Genomic DNA, 20782 nt, shown 5'->3' on the forward strand with positions numbered 1-20782 from the left:
TCCACTCATTTGAAGGGGTGTCCGCATGCTTTTGGCCATGCAGTGTAGCTGTCTGCATGCAACACACATTCCAGAGTAAATGAAAAAGGTTTCCACAGCTTTACAGATATCAAAACAGAATCTGCTGTTTCTCAGCCCATTATTTCTATCGTCTAACCCAGTGGTACTCAATCATGTGCAATCCAAAACTGCACCAGTTCACTTCACTAGTTAGCAAACCTTCAGTCACAGGGCAGGACTAATCATGACTGTCACTGATCTAACCAAACAAAACAGGCAAAAACAGTCACTTCAGGTCAACCATCCCCTTTGTATATATATATATATATATACTATATAGCCAAGAATGGGGTTCCTCACTGTAAACTAGGGCTGCGCCATCACTGAAAAAGATGACCCCAATTACTTTGCTAAATATTTTGACCATGATTGGTCTCAATTCATGTACACCGGAGTGGTTGATAATTGATTATTATACCGAAGAGTTATTGATTGGCTAGGATTAATGGAAGTTCATGATTTAACACCCAGGGACTTCCAAGATCCATAAAAATACTCATATATTGCAAAATTACACTAACCCTATTCTTATGAACCTACTGTAAATAACCTACCTATAAATAACAGTTAACTACAAAACAATTGAAAAAAAAAATGTCTTGAGATCAGTAAGGTTCTAAACTAACCCACAATAATCTTACTGCAATAAAACCTGATAAGAACCTGAGGACTTTGCCCTGATGTGATTTTCGTTTTAGCGATACAGAAATACAGAAACCATAGACAGATACTTTATCACTGCCATGCAACAATGTTCGTGGTAATGGTGGTAATGGTTTTGGTGCAGCATGGTAGCTCGGTTCCAGTGCAGAGAAAAACCAAGCAGCACCATAAACCATGATGGCACACACCAAAAGGAAAACACATGAATGTGAGAATATGTAGAGAATACATACAGGTGCAGTTCAGCTCCCCAGCATATCAAGTAGCCCAACAGGCAGAGCACCATGATTGATGTACCAGTGCAAACAAGTCCGGTCTGAGTCCAGTCCAGTTCATACAGGTCAGTTATATGAGGTCTTGCAGCAAGGGGGGCTAGCAAGGGATGTTAAGTGTTCTGACTGCTGTAGGAAAGAAACCATTTTTGAAACGAGTGGTTTTGGTTAATATGGACCTGTAGTGCCTTTTAGAGAGGAGAAGCTGGAAGAGGTGGTGTGCTGGGTGGGAGGGCTGGCCAGTTGAAGGTGCACTTTATATACAGCGAGTTGACTGGGGGAAGGTCACAAAAACAAGGACCACGGCCGTGCCCGGAGCTGCATCCGAGGAGGTAACACCGAGGGCGGTCTGACAGGACGTGGGGCAGGCTAAGCTAACTACTACCCCATGCAGACCAGCAGTTCCGATAACACCGAGGGCAGTCTGGCAGCAGCCTCACCTGGTGTTGACTGTGGTGGTTTTGATGTCGTCGTGTGGAGTGCAGGGAGGTGTATCGAGGGTGTCTGGTTGGGACAGCTGGCGCTGGATCAGCTGGGAGAACTTGGTCTGCTTTGTCCGGTGGGCCCGGGGACCACGGCCCCTGCCTGGAGCTGTGGCCCAGGAGGAAACATCGAGGGCAGTCTCAAAGGATGCAAAAGCGGAGCATGCTAAGCTAACTGCTAGCCCATGCAGACCAGCGGTTCTGACAGTCATCCTGGCTGGCGTTCGTCCTCCTGGACAGTGAGTTCTTGTTGAGTTTGGATATGTGTGTTAGTGTGGATATGTGTGTTCTTGTAGTTTTTGGATGTGTTTTTGTCTTTGTGTTGCATGGCCTCAGGCTGGGGAGACCACATTTAGTTTCTCACAAATAAAGTGTTCTTGTTCCTGAAATGACACAAGGTACAACTACTTTTGAAACAACTGCCAAATTTAATGAAATGCAGACACAAACAAAAGTGTTTTCAATACGTAATGTACAATTTATTCACATGAACAGATACAGTGTACACCTTAAGTCACAACATACTGCACCACAACATCGAGCTCATTAACACCATCTCCTTATCATTTCAATGATTGAGAAATACCATCTGGCACCACTGAGATGATCCGGACAGACTTCATTTAACAGAATGGAAAAGGCTGTGTGACACCTAGACAAAAAGGGGACAATAAAAGGCAATTAAAAAAAGCTTAGTAATGACCTGTTTCTCCCAAACTACACTAGAGACATGTTCCTTAATAGTACGGTTCTTAACGTTTGGCAAAAACACTCAAAGGAACAGTTCAGATGTTCTGACGTCTACCCCGTCTCATACACACACCTCATGTAGTACATACATGAGCGGTACATACATAGTACATAGGTAGAAAGGTAGGTTTCGGTTTCAGTCATCCATCCTTTTCGTCATACTGGACACATTGCTCCAGCTTACCATCTACATCCATCCATCCATACAAACCGCTTATCCCGCTCAGGGTCACAGTGATGCTGGAGCCTATCCCAGCAGTCATTGGGTGGCAAGGAGACACCCTGTACAGGCCGCAAGTCCATCAGAGCGCTAGGGTTGGGCCCCGGTACTCGGGGCTGAATGGCCCCGGGGCTAATTTCTGGAAATAACGAGGTATCGATTACGTGCGAGCTTAACGGTCCTGCTATCGGTACGTCACTTGAGCAGTCGCTTTTTTCGTATTTTTTCTCACTAGATAAAAGCAATCTTGTACTTATCTTGCACATTTATCTCATCTCACCAACTCCACCAAATATCCGCTTTGCATATTATATATTTTCACTACTCTCCCACAACTTACGATCGTCTGTTTAAACGCGACTCACTCTGCCTGCCTGCAGCTGGGGTGGGGGGGGGGCAGTTACACATAGTACACATACACACGTGCGCGCAGCTCGCACGAAGGGCTCTAGTGACAGAGAAGCGATGGCGGAGAGAAAATGGTCAAAAGTTTGGCTCTATTTCACTAGAGCCGACAATGAAACAGCCCGTTGCCACAATTGTGATACTAGTGTCACATATGCGCTTTGTATATTGGGCTGTATGTCTGCTATTCTCCCAGAGAGGACGAGACGTCTGTCTCGCAAGGTGACTGCCTGCCTGCCTGCAGGCTGTGTGTGTGTGTGTGTGTGTGAGCGAGTGCGCTGAGGACAGAGAGGCGGGGCTCTGGGCAGTGAGTGACACACAAACAGATAAACACAGGCGCACATGCTTGCGACGCTAGGAGGCTCCGTGTGACGTGACGGCGGAGAGAGCAAAACGTCCTTAAGTCTGGCTTTATTTCACTAGAGCTGACAAATGAAACGGCCCGTTGCCACAATAGTGATAAGCATTTTGCATGCAAGGGTGGCAACACCAGCAATCTTTCAGAGCACCTTGCCAAAGTGCACCATCTCTTCATTGGAGAGGACAAGTGTACGGTACCGATAAGAGTATCGATAGAGTACCGAACCGATAAGCAGTATCGATAAGAGTAGTAGTATCGATAAAATCCTAACGATACCCATCCCTACAGAGCGCCCACACACACACACACACACACACACACACCTAGGGACAATTTAGTACGGGTGAGTCACCTGACCTACATGTCTTTGGACTGTGGGAGGAAACCGGAGCACCCAGAGGAAACCCACGCAGACACGGGGAGAACATGCAAACTCCACACAGAGGACGACCCGGGGCGACCTGCAAGGTTGGACTACCCTGGGGCTCAAACCCAGCACCTTCCTTGTTGTGAGGCGACCGTGCAATTAATTATAAGACAAATCCACAATCCTTGTTCAGTGCACAAAAAAAAAGCACTCCATGGTCTGACCAGAGCTTACATGATGCTACAGCAGTCTGCTGTACTGAATTCTTAAGGTCATCGATTCAGTTCATGTGAATGAGAACTGTGGGTTTGTCCTCCATTAGCGTAGTTAGTCTGAACTGGAGATGACAAGCTAGAGCTGTGTGTCCAAGTACGGGATAAAAATGAAACCAGAGTTGGAGAAGACTTCAAAAATGCCAAACTATTCCTTTAAATCTGAACTAGTCAATCAGAAATAGACTGCAAAATGTAAAAAATTGAAGTATAAATGAAAAGATGCTCATCACAGGAAAAATATACAGAAACATACAAACCAACGTGTGGTTTAAAACTATTGAAGGGGATTTTTTCTTTTGTTTTGTCTGGTCTCTTTATTGTTCAGTTAGACTCCTGGGTAATGTAGCATCTTTCTCTAGACATTTTAATAACGGACTTCCAACCAGCTGTAGAACTACTCGGCCATGTGCGGTTGTACATATAGATTTCAAACAAACCGGAAACTCTAGCTCGGTAAATGGACCTACATTTCAGATAATACTTTCACCAAAGAGCTGTTCATATGGATGTGAGCATGTTTATGTGGATGTGAGCATGCTTATGTGGATGTGAGCTTATTTACGTGGATGAGAGCATGTTTACGTGAATGGGAGCATGTTTATGTGAATGTGAGCATGTTTATATGGATGAGAGCATGTTTATGTGAATGTGAGCATGTTTTTGTGGATGAGAGCATGCTTATGTGGATGTGAGCATGTTTATGTGGATGTGAGCATGTTTATGTGGATGAGAGCATGCTTATGTGGATGTGAGCTTATTTACGTGGATGAGAGCATGTTTATGTGAATATGAGCATGTTTATGTGGACGAAAGCATGTTCATGTGGATGTGAGCATGTTTATGTGAATTTGAGCATGTTTATGTGGATGTGAGCATGTTTATGTGGATGAGAGCATACTTATGTGGATGTGAGCATGTTTATGTGGATGAGAGCATGCTTATGTGAATATGAGCATGTTTATGTGGACGAAAGCATGTTCATGTGGATGTGAGCATGTTTATGTGAATTTGAGCATGTTCATGTGGATGTGAGCATGTTTATGTGAATGTGAGCATGCTTATGTGGATGTGAGCACGTTCATGTTTAATAGCCTTGTTACGTTTGTTCGATCAACGTGTGTTTTCCGTCTTGGTTTTCAGGTACTATGTCCAACATGTCTGGGTACAGACGCCGTTACAGATGCACCATGACTACTACCGAGGCGTCGCAGTATTTACAGGCGTTGGACAAACGCCATTTTAAATTGTTTGAAAAATAGTACTGTAACGATCACGGATCTGTAGACTAGCGAGCCTGTTGGCTAACGAGTTGCACCCTTTAGTCGACTGGTTAACGCAGTCGCCCATGGTGCGGGAGACCCGGGTTTGCGTCCCGGCTGCGTCCTGAATTCGCTACAGTATTAAAGTTGTTAAGATGTTAATTTTGGTGTCAGTCCTTTCCTAACAGACACACTAACATATGTCGTGCATTAATATCTCACCTGGGTATTTATCTTGACACAATAGAGATTAAAAACCGGCGGCCATTTTGACCGCCCATGGTCGTTCTAGGTAGAAGTGAAATCCCGGTCGTTCTAGTGTTAATAATACATGATCTCACAAAACACGGAGCGTCTCGAACCATGAAGACCGTATTGAGCGATATGGAATTCGATCTCGTATCGTCCCACCCCTACTGGTTAATGTTTGAAACTGTGGGCAGTTAGTTGGTCCGTGGTAGCATCAATAATATGAATCTCTGAATATCAAATGTTCATCTGCAGTTTTTATTATTGGTCCCAATAATATTTTGTTAATTACATTCGAGTAAAAAAAAATATATACATATATTTATTTATTTAGCACAAAATGTAAGGAAATTTGTATTTGGTAGATTATTTCTTTGTTGTAATAATGCTTCTTGGCAATAAATCTTATACCGTTGGAAAGCCTGTTTATTCCCCTTTTAAATGGTGCCATATGTGTAAGGAACATGCATTTGTGGGATGAGCAGCAGAGCTGAGTATGTGGGTTGCGCCCATGAAAAATTTGCCAGATCTTCTCTGCCAATGCCAAACAGCTTATTTTGCTGTTGCTATTGACTCTTGTTTTGAGCTTCTGGTACCCCAGGTGCTGACAATCAGCTGCCTGATATAAGATTTATTGCCAAGAAGCATTGTTACAACAAAGACATAATCTACCAAACACACATTTCCTTACTTTTTGTGCAGAGTTTATATATATATATATATATACACTCACCTGCCACTTTATTAGGCACACCTGTCCAACTGCTCGTTAATGCAAATTTCTAATCAGCCAATCACATGGCAGCAACTCAATGCATTTAGGTATGTAGACATGGTCAAGACGATCTGCTGCAGTTCAAACCGAGCATCAGAATGGGGAAGTAAGGTGATATTTAAGTGACTTTGAACGTGGCATGGTTGTTGGTGCCAGACGGGCTGGTCTGATTATTTCAGAAACTGCTGATCTACTGGGATTTTCACGCACAACCATCTCTAGGGTTTACAGAGAATGGTCCGAAAAAGAGAAAATATCCAGTGAGCGGCAGTTCTGTGGGCGAAAATGCCTTGTTGATGCCAGAGGTCAGAGGAGAATGGCCAGACTGGTTCGAGCTGACAGAAAGGCAACAGTAACTCAAATAACCACTCATTACAACCGAGGTATGCAGAAGAGCATCTCTGAACTCACAACACGTCGAACCTTGAGGCAGATGGGCTACAGCAGCAGAAAACCACACCGGGTGCCACTCCTGTCAGCTAAGAACAGGAAACTGAGGCTACAATTCGCACAGGCTCACCAAAATTGGAAAATAGAAGATTGGAAAAACGTTGCCTGGTCTGATGAGTCTTGATTTCTGCTGCGACATTCGGATGGTAGGGTCAGAATTTGGCGTCAACAACATGAAAGCATGGATCCATCCTGCCTTGTATCGACGGTTCAGGCTGGTAGTGGTGGTGTAATGGTGTGGGGGATATTTTCTTGGCACACTTTGGGCCCCTTAGTACCAATTGAGCATCGTGTCAACGCCACAGCCTACCTGAGTATTGTTGCTGACCATGTCCATCCCTTTATGACCACAGTGTTCCCATCTTCTGATGGCTACTTCCAGCAGGATAACGCGCCATGTCATAAAGCTCGAATCATCTCAGACTGGTTTCTTGAACATGACAATGAGTTCACTGTACTCAAATGGCCTCCACAGTCACCAGATCTCAATCCAATAGAGAACCTTTGGGATGTGGTGGACCGGGAGATTCGCATCATGGATGTGCAGCCGACAAATCTGCAGCAACTACGTGATGCTGTCATGTCAATATGGACCAAACTCTCTGAGGAATGTTTCCAGTAACTTGTTGAATCTATGCCACGAAGGATTAAGGCAGTTCTGAAGGCAAAAGGGGGTCCAACCCGGTACTAGCAAGGTGTACCTAATAAAGTGGCCAGTGAGTGTATATATATATATATGCAGTTGCAAGAACAATACTTTCCACTCATATCTTGGGATGTATGATTTCAAAGAAAACTCAATTTAATTGTAATTCTAACCTAATTATCTGTTAAATCCCCCTCCTCTCTCATCCATTTCTATTTGCGGATGTCTCTCATTTTTTTAAGACTCACTCTGTACTGACAGGCAAATTCACAAGGAATGGATTGCGGCCGCTGATAGCGCCACGTATCTGTGCTGAGCACGTTAACATTCAACATAAGTTATTAGCACAAGATAAGCACATCACTTGCAATCATCATCTGTCCCGTCAAGGTCTGATTCACCACAGTCACTGCACTAATGATATTACAGCACAAACACACCCATAATATTATAATGAGATTACAGCACAAACACACCCATAATGATATTATAATGGTATTACAGTACAAACCCACCGATAATATTATAATGATATTACAGCACAAACACACCCATAATGATATTATAATGGTATTACAGTACAAACCCACCGATAATATTATAATATTACAGCACAAACACACCCATAATGATATTACAGCACAAACACACCCATAATGATATTATAATGGTATTACAGCACAAACCCACCGATAATATTATAATGGTATTACAGCACAAACACACCCATAATGATATTATAACGATATTACAGCACAAACACACCCATAGAGTTTAGCAGCTGAGTGATATTTGCATCTGATTGCAATTATCCATGTGGCAAAGTATAAAATGGTGACTTTGCCAAAAGAACACAAGCAGGTTCAACGTCATCCTTGATGTGATCAAGCACAGCAAGAACTGTTAGACCTGGTCACCTGTATCTGTGAATGATTGTGGTCTCAGTTAAATCGATGATGTTCTCCTCAGAAATAGCTGCTCATGAGCATGCCTGGCATGACGATGCCTTCGCCTGGCTACAACCCCTGCTGCCATGACCACTGGAAAGTCCGGCCGTGACACCCCTAATAAATGCACTTCAGTTACCACCAGCTCTCTGAAGACGCTGATAATGTTAGTTCTAACTGCATGTGGCTGTTAGCGCTGCTGTTTGTGAAGTGGCCTTTTTTTTTGCAATGAGGCTCATTTGCATAGAAAGGGGCCAATTCTGCGCCAAATCCATACATATTACCTAATGTAAATACTTGCAAATAGCACCAAAGCCCCGAGAGGCTTGCTTGGTGGTGCAGTTTTCTATCTGGAGATGTTCAGCCCTCGGACTTTGTGGAATCTGTGAACTGCAGTATGAGCTTCCTCTCGACTTCCTTACAAGTTTAAGGCTTCCTTATTAGCGTTTCCACAGAGAAAGACAGCCATTGCAGATTACCAAATGTATAGGAAAACTACTGATGCCCGAGAACAGGAAATCCCATTTTTAATTTTACAATCACATTACACCTCAGATTAGATACCATTTTCCAACGCTAGCTAGCTAGCAGCAGTAGTTTACTGGCTGTTGACCTGGCCGTTGACCTAGCTGTGAACGGGCAAGAAAAATACTCAAGGCAACTCCCTAGAATTCTGATCTTCATTCTAAGTTCATACATGTGGTTGCTCTTTAATGTGGCCTTTGTGTACTTCAGCAGATCTGGAAAAAAAAACAGTCCCTGCTAAGGGTCAGGTATCACACTTACACAGTGGTCCCGAGCATGGAGGAAGTCAAAGAGCTCCTCAGTACAGTCTTCCTCTGTGGCAGACCGGGAGCCCACTCTGGTCTCGCACTGCTCCAGTCTCTCCCGGGTGTGGACACAATGCTCCGTCTGCTCACACGTCTGCCGCACCGTCTCAATGGGATCCTACAAGGCAATACCAAATATTAAGCTTATGACTTTTGATAGATGTCGTAATGCAGCTCTTCACATAGGAGGAATCTTCCAGCACATGTGACTGCAGGAGGCTTGTTCTACATTGTTCTGCTGAAGGTTTGTAATTGACAGCTGAAGCTTAGATGAGTTTTGGACCAATTTTGTTAATCATTCTGATCCACTTTTCTACTGTTGCTGAGAACATTTTGCCCTCAAAACAAATGGAACCAGCAAGAAAGGGAAAATCTTCCCCTGTGTGGGAACATTTTGAATCCTTGAATAAGATACACAATTGTATAAGGTGTACCAACCAGTTAAGTCAAGTCAATTTTATTTGTATAGCCCAATATCGCAAATATTCACTCATACAGCCAAGATTTGTTCCTACACGTAACAGATGACAAAAATCAGTTTTATCAGCTTTGCCACAAAGCCATGACTGCATGCATGGCTGGCTAGGTGTCATTTCAATGATTCTACCACGGATTATTACAATTTATCTCGACTTCTGCCTATTCTCATTTTTTGATGTCATCATCTGCATCCCATCTAAAATGGAATATTATTTCATTTTGAGGGTGAGGTGCTTGCTGTGACTACCACATGCCTCCTCTGATACATGTGGAGTCACCAGCCGCTTCTTTTCACCTGATAGTGAGGAGTTTCACCAGGGGGACATAGCACGTGGGAGTATCATGCTATTCCCCCCAGTCCCCCCTCCCCGAACAGGTGCTCCAACCGACCAGAGGCGCTAGTGCAGTGACCATGACACATACCCAGATCTGTCTTCTCACCCGCAGACACGGCCAATTGTGTCTGTAGGGACGCCTGACCAAGCCGGAGGTAACATGGGGATTGAAACCAGCGATCCCCATTTTGGTAGGCAACGGAATAGACTACTACGCCACTCGGACGACCCCCAGCAATACTTTTTAAGCAATTTTGGTTGCTTTGTCATAATCACATAGAAAAACAATGTTGTTTTGCCCTAGTTTTCAGAAAACAACTCCTGGTCAGCAGGGTCATTAAAGACATGAAGTCATTTACAGTGGTGGAAGATGAGGGGTTTAGGGAGCTGGTCCAAAAGCAGGACCCTACCTACAAGGCAGGAGTGTAACTGTGTATGGATAAAGCAGAGGAAAAAAACATTTTCAATTGGACAATTAAGTACTCGTCTTCAGGCTTTAAAGGCTACGGTAGCTGCTAAACATTAGGAGACCAAGGAGAAGGTCAAGGCATGAATGCAGAAGGTGGTGGCAGTCAAGTCTCACATCTGACATGTGGACGTCAATGAATGTAGATGCCCACTATGCCATGACCTGCCACTGCATTATTAGAAATGAGAAGATCAGCACTGTTTTGCTGGGGGTGAAGAAATTCCCCGACAGCCACAATGCAGAGAACATGGCACAGGTGAAAACCAAAGTCACGGGAGCAGTGGGGCACAAAGGATGAGGTTAGCTGCCTTGTCACACAGATGATGCGTAAAATATGACTGCTTGCGCCAAAACACTACACATCAGACATACAATTTAATTGTATGCTAGTCTTTTGATTAGACCCCCGCCTCAATGAAATACACACCAAATCTAGGAAAATTGTAACATACATTGATCAGCCAAAACATTAAAACCCCTGATAGTTAAGTGAATAACACTGATTACCTCATTATAATGACACCTGTCAGTGGGTTGGATATATATAGAAATTGTGTTCGCTAGATGACTGGGTCAGAGCATCTCCAAAAACAGCAGGTCTTGTGGGGTGTTCCCACTATGCAGTGGTCAGTACCTACCAAAATTGGTCCAAGGAAGGACAACCGCTGAGCTGGCGACAGGGTCATGAGCGCCCAAAGCTCATTGCTGCATGTCGGGAGTGAAGGCTAGCCTGCTGGGCCGAGCCCACAGAAGAGCTGCTGTAGCTTAAATTGTTGAAAAAGTTAATGCTGGCTATGATAGACAGGTGTCAGTAGACAAAGTGAATTCACAGCTTGCTGCATATGGGGCTGTGTAGCCGCAGACTGGTCAGAGTGCCCATGATGACTCCTGTCCACTACTGAAAGTGCCTGAAATGAACATGTGAGCATCGAAACTGGACCATGGAGCAATGGAAGAAGGTGGACTGGTCTGATGAATCATGTTTTCTTTTACATCACATGGATGGCCGGGTGTGTGTGTGTCATTTACCTGGGGTCAGAGATGGCACCAGGATGCACTATGGGAGGAAGGCATGCAGGCAGAGGCAGTGTGATGCTCTGGGAAATGTTCTGCTGGGAAACCTTGGGTCCTGGCATTCATGTGGATATCACTTTGGCACGTACCACCTCCCTAAACATTGTTGCAGACCAGGTACACCCCTTCATGGCAACAGTATTCCCTGATGACAGAGGCCTCTTTCAGCAGGATAATACGCTCTGCACACTGCAAAAACTGTTTAGGAATGGTTTGAGGAACATGACAAAGACTTCAAGGTGTTGCCTTGGCCTCTAAATTCCCAAGATCTCAATCCGATCAAGCATCTGTGGGATAGGCTGGAAAGACAAGTCCGATCCATGGAGGCCCCACCTCACAACTTACAGGATCTGCTGCTAACGTCTTGGTGCCAGATACCAGGGGACACCTTCAGAGGTGTTGTGGAGTCCATGCCTCGATGGGTCATGTGTTGTTTTGGTGGAACAAGGGGGAACTACACAATATCAGGCAGGTGGTTTTAATGCTTTGGCTGATGGGTGTATTTTAGGAACAGCAAAACCAGGGTCCGAAATTAACACTCGCCAACAGCCAAATGCGAGTAGATTTTCTGATTGGCGAGTAAATCTCAGAAGCCTACCCGCACATGGCGAGTAACAAAACAAGTGAAATCCAACCACTTAATCCCCACCCCCATCTCTCTCGCTCTCCCTCTCTCCTTAGCAAGAGCAATAACATAGCAACAACAATAACAGAAATTAACCAATCAAAGTGCATTAGAATGTTGCTAGACGCTACTGGCGGGTAACATTATGCACACACTCGAGAGGAACAACGACAGCAGCACCCGTCAAACTCGGTACTAGCCTATTCTATTCTTTTAACTAACGTTAGCAAGCAACACCAGTTACGTGGCGATATTTAGAAGGTGCAAAACGACCATCAAAAAGACAACCATGCCCCGAAGAGGAGGAAGAAGCCACCATCACCACCTAACTGAAAAAAAGAAAGTTTAGTGAAAAGTGGCGGTATGACGATAAAGGAGCTGTGAGAGGCTGGCTGGAGTATAACGCACAGACCGTGATAATGAGTTGCTCCGTCTGTCGCCAGTATGCCAAAAACCGTAGCAATTCATTTGTCATCAGCAACAAGACAATGAAGGCAGAAAATCAAGGAACATGAGACCTCCAGATGTCACATTACCTGTATGAATGCCTCTCAGGCTCAGGGGAGCCTGTCCTCGCAACATCCACCATTAAGGTGCTAATAGCCATGTCCGAGCAGACCAGCATGAAAATGCAGAACATGTTTAGGACTGTGCATGCCATTGGCAAGAAGGCGAGACCACTCTCCGACCTCGAATGGATGTGAATTTAGTTGTCATCTCAAAATATCCTTATACAGCGTAAACAAAGTGCTGGCTGTAACGAACGTTAGCCAGCTAGCACTAGTATGTGACACCTAGCTTGCACTAACGTTAGCTGTGCGATAGCTGCAACACCATGAAACAGGTTAAAACTGATTGGCGGTCCAACCACAACTCAGACACACTCTGGATTTATTGATGGTGTACCCGTCATCTCCCGAGATCAGGGAGTATGACCCAACCAGTGCTGTTGATCTGTGGCACCAAGACTCTGTCAGGGGCAGCAGGCCTGACTTCATGGACGGTGCAAAGAGAGTGGCTGCTGTAGAGTGAGAAGTAGTCTGGGACTAGGGATGGGCATGTGGAGCACTCAAGTAGTTATAATAACACTGCAAATAAAACATGAAATCATACTTGTAACATTTTATCTTTTATCCATTGACAAATTTTACATAAAAATATTTTTGCTTCAGATCTGCTCTTGTCACATTTTTAAAAGCTTATTCAACACAATACCTTATTCTGAAAACATATATATGGCACAAAAAAGGATACTAATTATTTTGGCTGGTAAAAAATATGCTTGGCTGGTAGATTTTTTCATCTACCAGTCCCCTTGGCCGGTAAGCCAAAAAGTTAATTTCGGACCCTGAGCACAACTGCTAAAGAGAGGCCAACGCTGATACAGGAACAGATGGGAAGACCATCCTCAAATTGATTCAGGAGGTAGACACGTGCTGGAACAGCACCCTCTATGTGTTAGAACACCTGTATGAGCAAAGAAAGTCAGTGGGGGCAGCCCTGGCCACTGAATACAGACCTCACCCCACTTCAAGCGCAAGAGTACGAGGCCATAGCAGAGCACCTGCATGATGGAAAGCATCCCCATTCCAACAGGTCACAGTGGAATCGCTGAGAGGAAAACAGTGTCTGGCTCCAAAGTCGTCCCACTGATGAAAATACTACAACATTGTGTTCATTGTGAAGAAATCAACATTACCACTGCAACGACTGCCCAACTGGTTGAAACCCGGTCAGACGCCTCAGGGAGAATTTATTAGATATTCACTGAGTGTTAAGACTGTGGCATCCAAGGTTGAAAACTCCTGGGTTCTTTAGCCAATCAAAGGACACTCAGCTTTCAGGTGGCTGAAAGCTGAGTGTGCCAACATCCCAACCGTTACCCCGTCACCATCAGAAACACCTATTCCACCAGCTCATCCTGCTGCCTTAAATCAAGCTGCGGGATCCGCAATCGCCTCACTTTTTTAAATTTTTCATTGACTTTTCATTTTTGCATTGTTGCTGACATAACTACAGGTATATTCAGACAGGACACGTGTGTGAAGTACAATCACTGCCAATGAAGTCTCTGAACCTTTCTTAGTTGGAACTTGTGGTTCCTGCTGGACAGCACTATTGACCAGACCAGGAAGAACTCAATGCAACTGCCAATGCCACTACTGAGGTTGAGGGCTACCTCGAAGAGACAAACCTTCTAAGAAACACAAGATCCACTTGAATATTGGTACAAACAAAATTCTGTGTACCCCCATCTCTACCAACTGGGACTACATTTGTTGTGCATGCCTGTCTCCTCTGTCCCATACGAAAGAGTGTTCAAGGCAGCAGAGATTGTCTCAATGCAGGGGAATCGGATAAGCCCTAACACAGTGAAGCACATCAAATAACCCCTAACACTGCCAGTACTGAAGTACTCAGTGCCTAGTTACAGATGTACTTTTGCTGGCAAATTGCATCCCACACAAACGTTGTCCTTTATTTCAATTTTGCTGTTTTCCTGCATATTTTGTTAACACAGCACCTCAAAAAGACGGCACACTGTGTCCAGATGCCTATTTGGCTGCTCCTCTGAGATTGTGCATGTTACTTTTAAAAAAAAAATTTTTTTTAGTTCTTGTAATTACTTGTGCACCTATTTCGTTGGCAGTAATTTCTTAAGACAGAATTACAATTTTAAACATCGAATTACAGATTACTAGTCACGTTATATATAGTTTATCCACCTCTTCGTGGCCGGAGGAGCTGGCGGTGGCAGAGTTGAAGATGATAAGATTTTCATTGGGCGTGACGAAGGACAGGATTAGGAACAAGTATATTAGAGGGACAGCTCAGGTTGGACGGTTTGGAGACAAAGCAAGAGAGACGAGATTGAGATGGTGTGGACATGTGTGGAGGAGAGATGCTGGGTATATTGGGAGAAGGATGCTGAATATGGAGCTGCCAAGGAAGGAGAAAAGAGGAAGGCCAAAGAGGAGGTTTATGGATGCGGTGAGGGAGGACATGAAGGTGGCTGGTGTGACAGAGGAAGATGTAGAGGACAGGAAGAAATAGAAACGGATGATCTGCTGTGCTGACCCCTAACGGGAGCAGCCAAAAGTAGTAGTAGTAGTTCATGGCCGGAGGGGATCCTGTGAGGTGCCAAACACAACAACAACAGAGAAGCACCTCCGAGGAAGTGTAAACACCAGGGCAAAAGAGCTGGAGTTTGGAACATACTACAATTTCAGGCATTCCATCCACCTCTGCCCAGTATCCTGCTTGCCAATGTCCAATCCCTAGAGAACAAGCTGGATGACATCAGGGCATGGATCTGATTCCAGCGAGACGCAAGAGACTAATATATCATGCCTGAGTGAAACATGGCTGACCCCCACGGTGCCAGGCCAAATTATTCAACCTGCAGATACATTCACAATTTTTCAACATGGACAGGAAAGCTAAGTCCGGTAAATCCAAAGGTGGTGGATTCACATGCTCCTGCTCGCCTCACCTAGAACATCCGACGATCATGTGTCGTCCATTTTATCTTGCCCGTGAGTTCACCAGTCATCCTCACAGCTGTCTACATCCCACCCCAAGCCAGCATCGATACAGCACTATCACAACTTCATTATGTGCTCAACAGACATAAGACCAGACAACCGGTCATGTGTGACCGGTTATCTGGCCACACTTGTCCACACATGAATGTGTGACCACAAACAGCTCCAACACCAATGTCAAGTTTTCTGACGACACAGTATTGGGGGGCCTGATCTCCAGCAACGATGAGGCGGCCTACCTGGAGGAAGTGGAGGATCTGTCACAGTGGTGCCAGACCAACAGCCTCTTCCTTTGAAAGTCAGTAAAACGAGTGTTGTGGAATTAAAGACACAGAGAAAGACCAACACCCCTCTCTCTATTAATGGGGTACCTTGTAGAGAGGGTAAGCAGCTTCAGACTTTTGTGAAAAAGGCGGGGCAGCATTTTTAATCACCTCAGACAACTTAAGAAGTTCAGTGTCTCCCTGGAGATGCAGAAAACCTTTTACTCTAGTGCCTTTGAGAGCATCCTGGCAGGGTGCCTCGCCGCTTGGTATGGGAACTGTACGTCTCAAAACCACAAAGCCCTGCAGAGAGTGATACAGTTGGATGAGCATACCACCAGGTCCACACTCACCCTCCTGAAGTACTTATACCCCAGGCAGTGCAGGACAGGGCTAAAAGGATTATTATGGATCCCCATCATTCCAACAACAGACTGTCAGTTACTGCGTTCAGGCAGACGCCTCTGCAGCCACAAGGACAACAGAGACTCAGACGCAGTTTCTTCCCCGAGACCATAAAGACACTATCCACAACCTAATAAACATTACATTTGTAATACTAATGCCACTTTAACCACTTTGCTCCAGACAATTTCCACAGACAACTTTACAATTTACTCAAGTCTATTTGCACACTTGTACTAGTATAGCAACTGCATATTATATCGGGATATTCTGTATACTCCACAGATTTTTTTTAAAACTTTTTATTTTAATTTTTATTGTATTTTATTCTCTTGTTTGTTATTGATCATGTCATTGTTATTCCATTTCGCTTGTTGCATAGTTTTGGGAGTTGGCAAAAAAAAATTTCACCGCTTATTGTTTTTGTACATGAATTTTGTGACAAATAAACCTTTGAATCTTGAAGTAAACATAGATAGGTATATCATTCATTTTCAAAATTGTTGAATACTTAAGTATATATATCATTGTATGATATAATTTAGTGGGAAATGGTTACAACAAACCCAGACTAATTATAATCATAACTATAGGTTATGAGTAGATTATGAAGTGATATGGGAATCCTTATTGGTGGCAGCAAGTAGTACTATTTACTACTACATGTCAGTATTGTTTCTGTGCTATGGCAGACAGCACGTCACCTTTTAGTGCGCCTGTATAAGTCAATCCTTGTGTATACATTTAGAAATTGTTGTGTTGTAGTGTTGTTATTCTATGTTAAGTACACTGAGAGAGCCACAAAAATGGAGTCAAATTCCATGTATGTGCAAACCTACATGGCCAATAAACATGATTCTGACCTCTAACTATTTGCCTGCTTTAAATTATTTTCATCACCAGGGGTCACTAGTGTACGCTTTGTTGAATGAGGCTGAGATTGCAATACAATTGGCTGTAGAGCCTCGACGCTTCAGAAAGCCTCATTTTGCCATCACTTATACCATTTACCCACCAAAATTAGTGTGTACATGCGGTTTTTAAATGCAGGGAAATCCACTAAGAAAAGATCATAGGAACTGCTCTCCCATCCATCCAGGCCATCTATGATGCACAGTGAACCCGGAAGGCTCTCAGCATCGTGAAGGACCCCACCCACCCTTCCCACATCGATTTCACCCTCCTACACTCTGGCAGGAGGTACCGGAGCATCCGTCCTGCCTCCACCAGACTATGCAGCAGTTTCATTCCTCAGGCTGAGCGGTTCCTCAGCAGCTTGAACACTTAGACCTTCCACAAAATGACTTTTTGACCATCTTACTCACTGTCCATGTCAGGTGTGTTTGGGATGTTTAGGTCTGTGAAGTAATTTTTGTTTTTAATGCACATTTTCTTTTTAATATCTACTGCATGTTATTTGATTTCATGTGGCACCGAGGTCCATGTGAAACGTAATTTCATTCCCTTGTATGTAAGAGACATGCATATGAGGCAATGACAAATAAAAGCAGTCTAAATCTAAATAGGCAACTGACTCCTTTCCAATTGGCAGTAGATGACTATGCCTTTTTCTTTCTTTTTTTTTTTTTTGTCTGTTGTGTCTCATTAGATGCCATGAACGCACCAGAAAAGGGGCAAAAATTAGCCTGTCTGCCCAGTTGTCGTGTTTCTGGTGCATGTTGTTCCTGTCTATTCACGCGCCAACGTCTGCAATTTCAGTGTGTGCCATAGCATCGTGCCGGGAAAGGGGCAAAAATTAGCATGTCTACCCGGGTGTCATGTTTCTATCACTGCTGATCGGAGCTGGAGCCGATAAATAACCGTGACTACTGCAGTCATTTGTCCCAGGAATGAATGACGATTGTAACCTTTTCCACTGAAGACAAAAGCCAGATATTAGTGGGTGCTAGTGGGTTTTTTGCCCACTGGGCAAAAGTGTGAGAAGCTCAGTGTAATAAGACAGTGGAGTGACTGGTTGGAATGAAAACGTACACCCTTGGCCTTCTTTTGGCACATGGTTTGACACCCCTGGCTTATTGTGAATGTAATTCCCATAGCTTAAAGGGTACAGTACGTCTGATTATTATATGGGGCCAACAAACCTAAACTCTCAAAAGTACTCCCTGAAAATTACAATTCATCCATCCATCCGTTATCCAAACCGCTTATCCTTACTCAGGGTCGCGGGGATGCTGGAGCCTATCCCAGTAGTCATTGGGCAGCAGGTGGGGAGACACACCCTGGACAGGCTGCCAGACCATCACAGGGCCAAAATTATACATTTTCCATTGAAATATCATCAAATAGAATACTTTAAAACTTCCTGATGAATCTTTTCAGGAAACACTGTAAAATAACGTATGTTTTCTCTCTGTGCTGTATCACACACACATTCTGCTGGCTCGTATTTGTTTCTGCACCTGAATATCATGTCTACCTTTCCCTCTGATCGACTGTCTTGATTGCTCCGTTAAAGATTTGTAGAAAAAGGTTTCTAATAGTTAGTCATGGTCGATGGACATACCACCATATCCTCTTCTTCTTCCTCCTCTTCCTCTTCACCCTGAAATCAATTAATTGAAGTCGGTCACTTTCATTTATCTCGTGTTATCATTAATGATGCTAGCGTTAGATACCATAGTCAGTAGCTAACACTCATTAGCTAACCTATGAGATGCGCGTAGGAGACTAGCATCCTTGGGTAAAACCAACACTGTTCTTAAATTAAGTTAAACTTCAATCGAGCACCTGGTGAAACGTTATGATGTGTGGCTACATGACAAACAACAAGGTCCATCTAAATTAGGATAACGACGTTAGTTAGTGACAGCTAAACCGGTTCATGTTGCAAGGTATGTAGCGTTAGCTAACGTTAACAAACCCTCTCATTTTGCTTAGTAACAAATGTCCCCATGACCTTTAAAAAAAGTGCAGTAATGCTAAAATAGATCTACCTCATCGGGTTCTCCGTTCATGATCATTTTCTCTTCGAAAACCATGGTTTCGACAGCTTTGTCCTAAAGTGACCCACTGGCAGAGGAGAAGAGCCGCTGGAGGACACGCCAGGTCACACACCGGAATGCGCCTGCGTGACTGCGTCTTCTTCCTCTCCTTCTTATTGAGTAGATGGCAGCCGGTTTAAGAAGTGATACCGCCACCTACTGTCACGGAGTAAACAAGGATCTAACTTCCATTTTTTATTTAACCCTGTTTCTTGGAGCCCCTTCGAGTATCTATGGTCTGGCGACAACTGATACCGATAACATTCGAATCTTTTACATGGGGGACTACATTATCGCAGAAAGTGCAGTGAAACTTATTTTCTTCAACCTTATTTCCTTCAGCTGTAATTTTTCAAATTCAAATCTTACTTTATGCAGACACATAGGGAGGTCCATATGAAAAAAAAAATACAACACAGGACAACAATTTCCAAACATTCCCAAAGGGCTAATAGGTCCCCCCTCGGTAGTGCCCTTGAAAGTGAATGGCCATAGGTGTGATGCCGTGCTAGATAGTGGCTCACAAATAACAATCATATTTGAGACCTGGTATTAGCAGCATTTGTCAGATGTCCCAATCCACCCTGTCTCTGGCCTGGCCATGTGGGGCTTAAGTGAGACTAGTTATCCCTATCTCGGCTATGTCGAGGTGGATATGGAGTTTCCTGAAAGTGTCGCTGGTTCCAAAAAGTGGACTCAGTCCTGGTGTTGATCTGTCCTGGCCCCAAACTCCCGACCAGAGTTCGGTTATCCTGGGCTCCAATGCCAGCCTCTTCAAGTGGTTGGCTAAACTCTGTAAAGATACAGCCAGGGTGGATATTGCTCAGACGTTGGGCATCAGAGCTGATGAACCAGTCCAGAGCATCCCAGTGACCTGTGAGGGAGAAGAGGAGGTAGGATGTGTGAAGTGGATGGGACCTGGCCCACTGAACTTACCTGCTGGTGGTGACTGCCGTGCTGTATGCTATGTGGAATTAGGAAAGCCATTGGACAAAGAGATGCTGATGGCGGAAGCCTCCCCGACGGTCCCACTTCCAACTGGAGCGGTGCTACAACCAATGGTAGTGCCTAGCTCAGAAGTAGATGTGAACCATTTCACTGTCCTTATACACGATGAGTCAACATGAGATACAGCCCTCCCTGTTGGAATAGTTATGGGTAACTTGTGCTTAGCTGATCCTGTGATGCCAGCCCTGAAGCCCAAGAATGAGTCAAAGACTGGAGTGACTCTTGCAGAACCTACAGATAATACTTGGACAAGTTCTTGCCTAGGAGGACCTATGAGAAACCTGATACAGTATATTCCGGTGATGATGTACCTGAGCCCTCGGACCAAGACGATAGTGAGGAGGAAGATGACATCTCTATGCATGATGAGGATGGTGAAGTCTCTGTCTGTGAGGAACTTGATGAAGTGTCCAATCATGAAGAACAGCACAGCTGTGTTCCTGATGATATGGATGAGAAGAATTGTCTATCAGAAAATGATGATGCCAGTGCCAACACCACTGATTCTGACCACTCTGACTCTGAACTACAACAGGGAGTTTTCAAAACACCTATTAGTACTCCC

The 20782-nt window shown here is 44.2% G+C and overlaps 1 protein-coding gene across 1 annotated transcript; it reads right to left on the bottom strand.

Moving 5' to 3' along the window:
• Positions 1-1932: 1932 nt before the first annotated feature.
• LOC130110552 (cytochrome b-c1 complex subunit 6, mitochondrial) lies at positions 1933-19308 on the bottom strand. The gene is made up of 4 exons (XM_056277692.1): positions 19162-19308; positions 18732-18770; positions 8968-9129; positions 1933-2129 (listed from the first exon to the last, which is right to left on the bottom strand). Exons 1-4 carry the CDS (start codon positions 19204-19206, stop codon positions 2097-2099), a joined length of 279 nt encoding a protein of 92 aa, XP_056133667.1. The 5' UTR covers positions 19207-19308; the 3' UTR covers positions 1933-2096.
• Between the last annotated feature and the right edge of the window lie 1474 nt (positions 19309-20782).

Source organism: Lampris incognitus, chromosome 3 (assembly GCF_029633865.1).
Source record: "Lampris incognitus isolate fLamInc1 chromosome 3, fLamInc1.hap2, whole genome shotgun sequence".
NCBI classification, from domain to species: Eukaryota; Metazoa; Chordata; class Actinopteri; order Lampriformes; family Lampridae; genus Lampris; species Lampris incognitus.

Bases quoted from the DNA above. Each gene is read 5' to 3' on its own strand.
- LOC130110552 (XM_056277692.1), bottom strand. From the start codon at position 19,206: ATGGTTTTCGAAGAGAAAATGATCATGAACGGAGAACCCGATGAG. The intron at 9,130-18,731 runs GTATGTCCATCG...ATTGCCTTGTAG, and splicing joins AAGAAGAAGAGGATATGGTG to GATCCCATTGAGACGGTGCG. The intron at 2,130-8,967 runs GTAAGTGTGATA...CTTTTTGTCTAG, and splicing joins TCCATGCTCGGGACCACTGT to GTGTCACACAGCCTTTTCCA.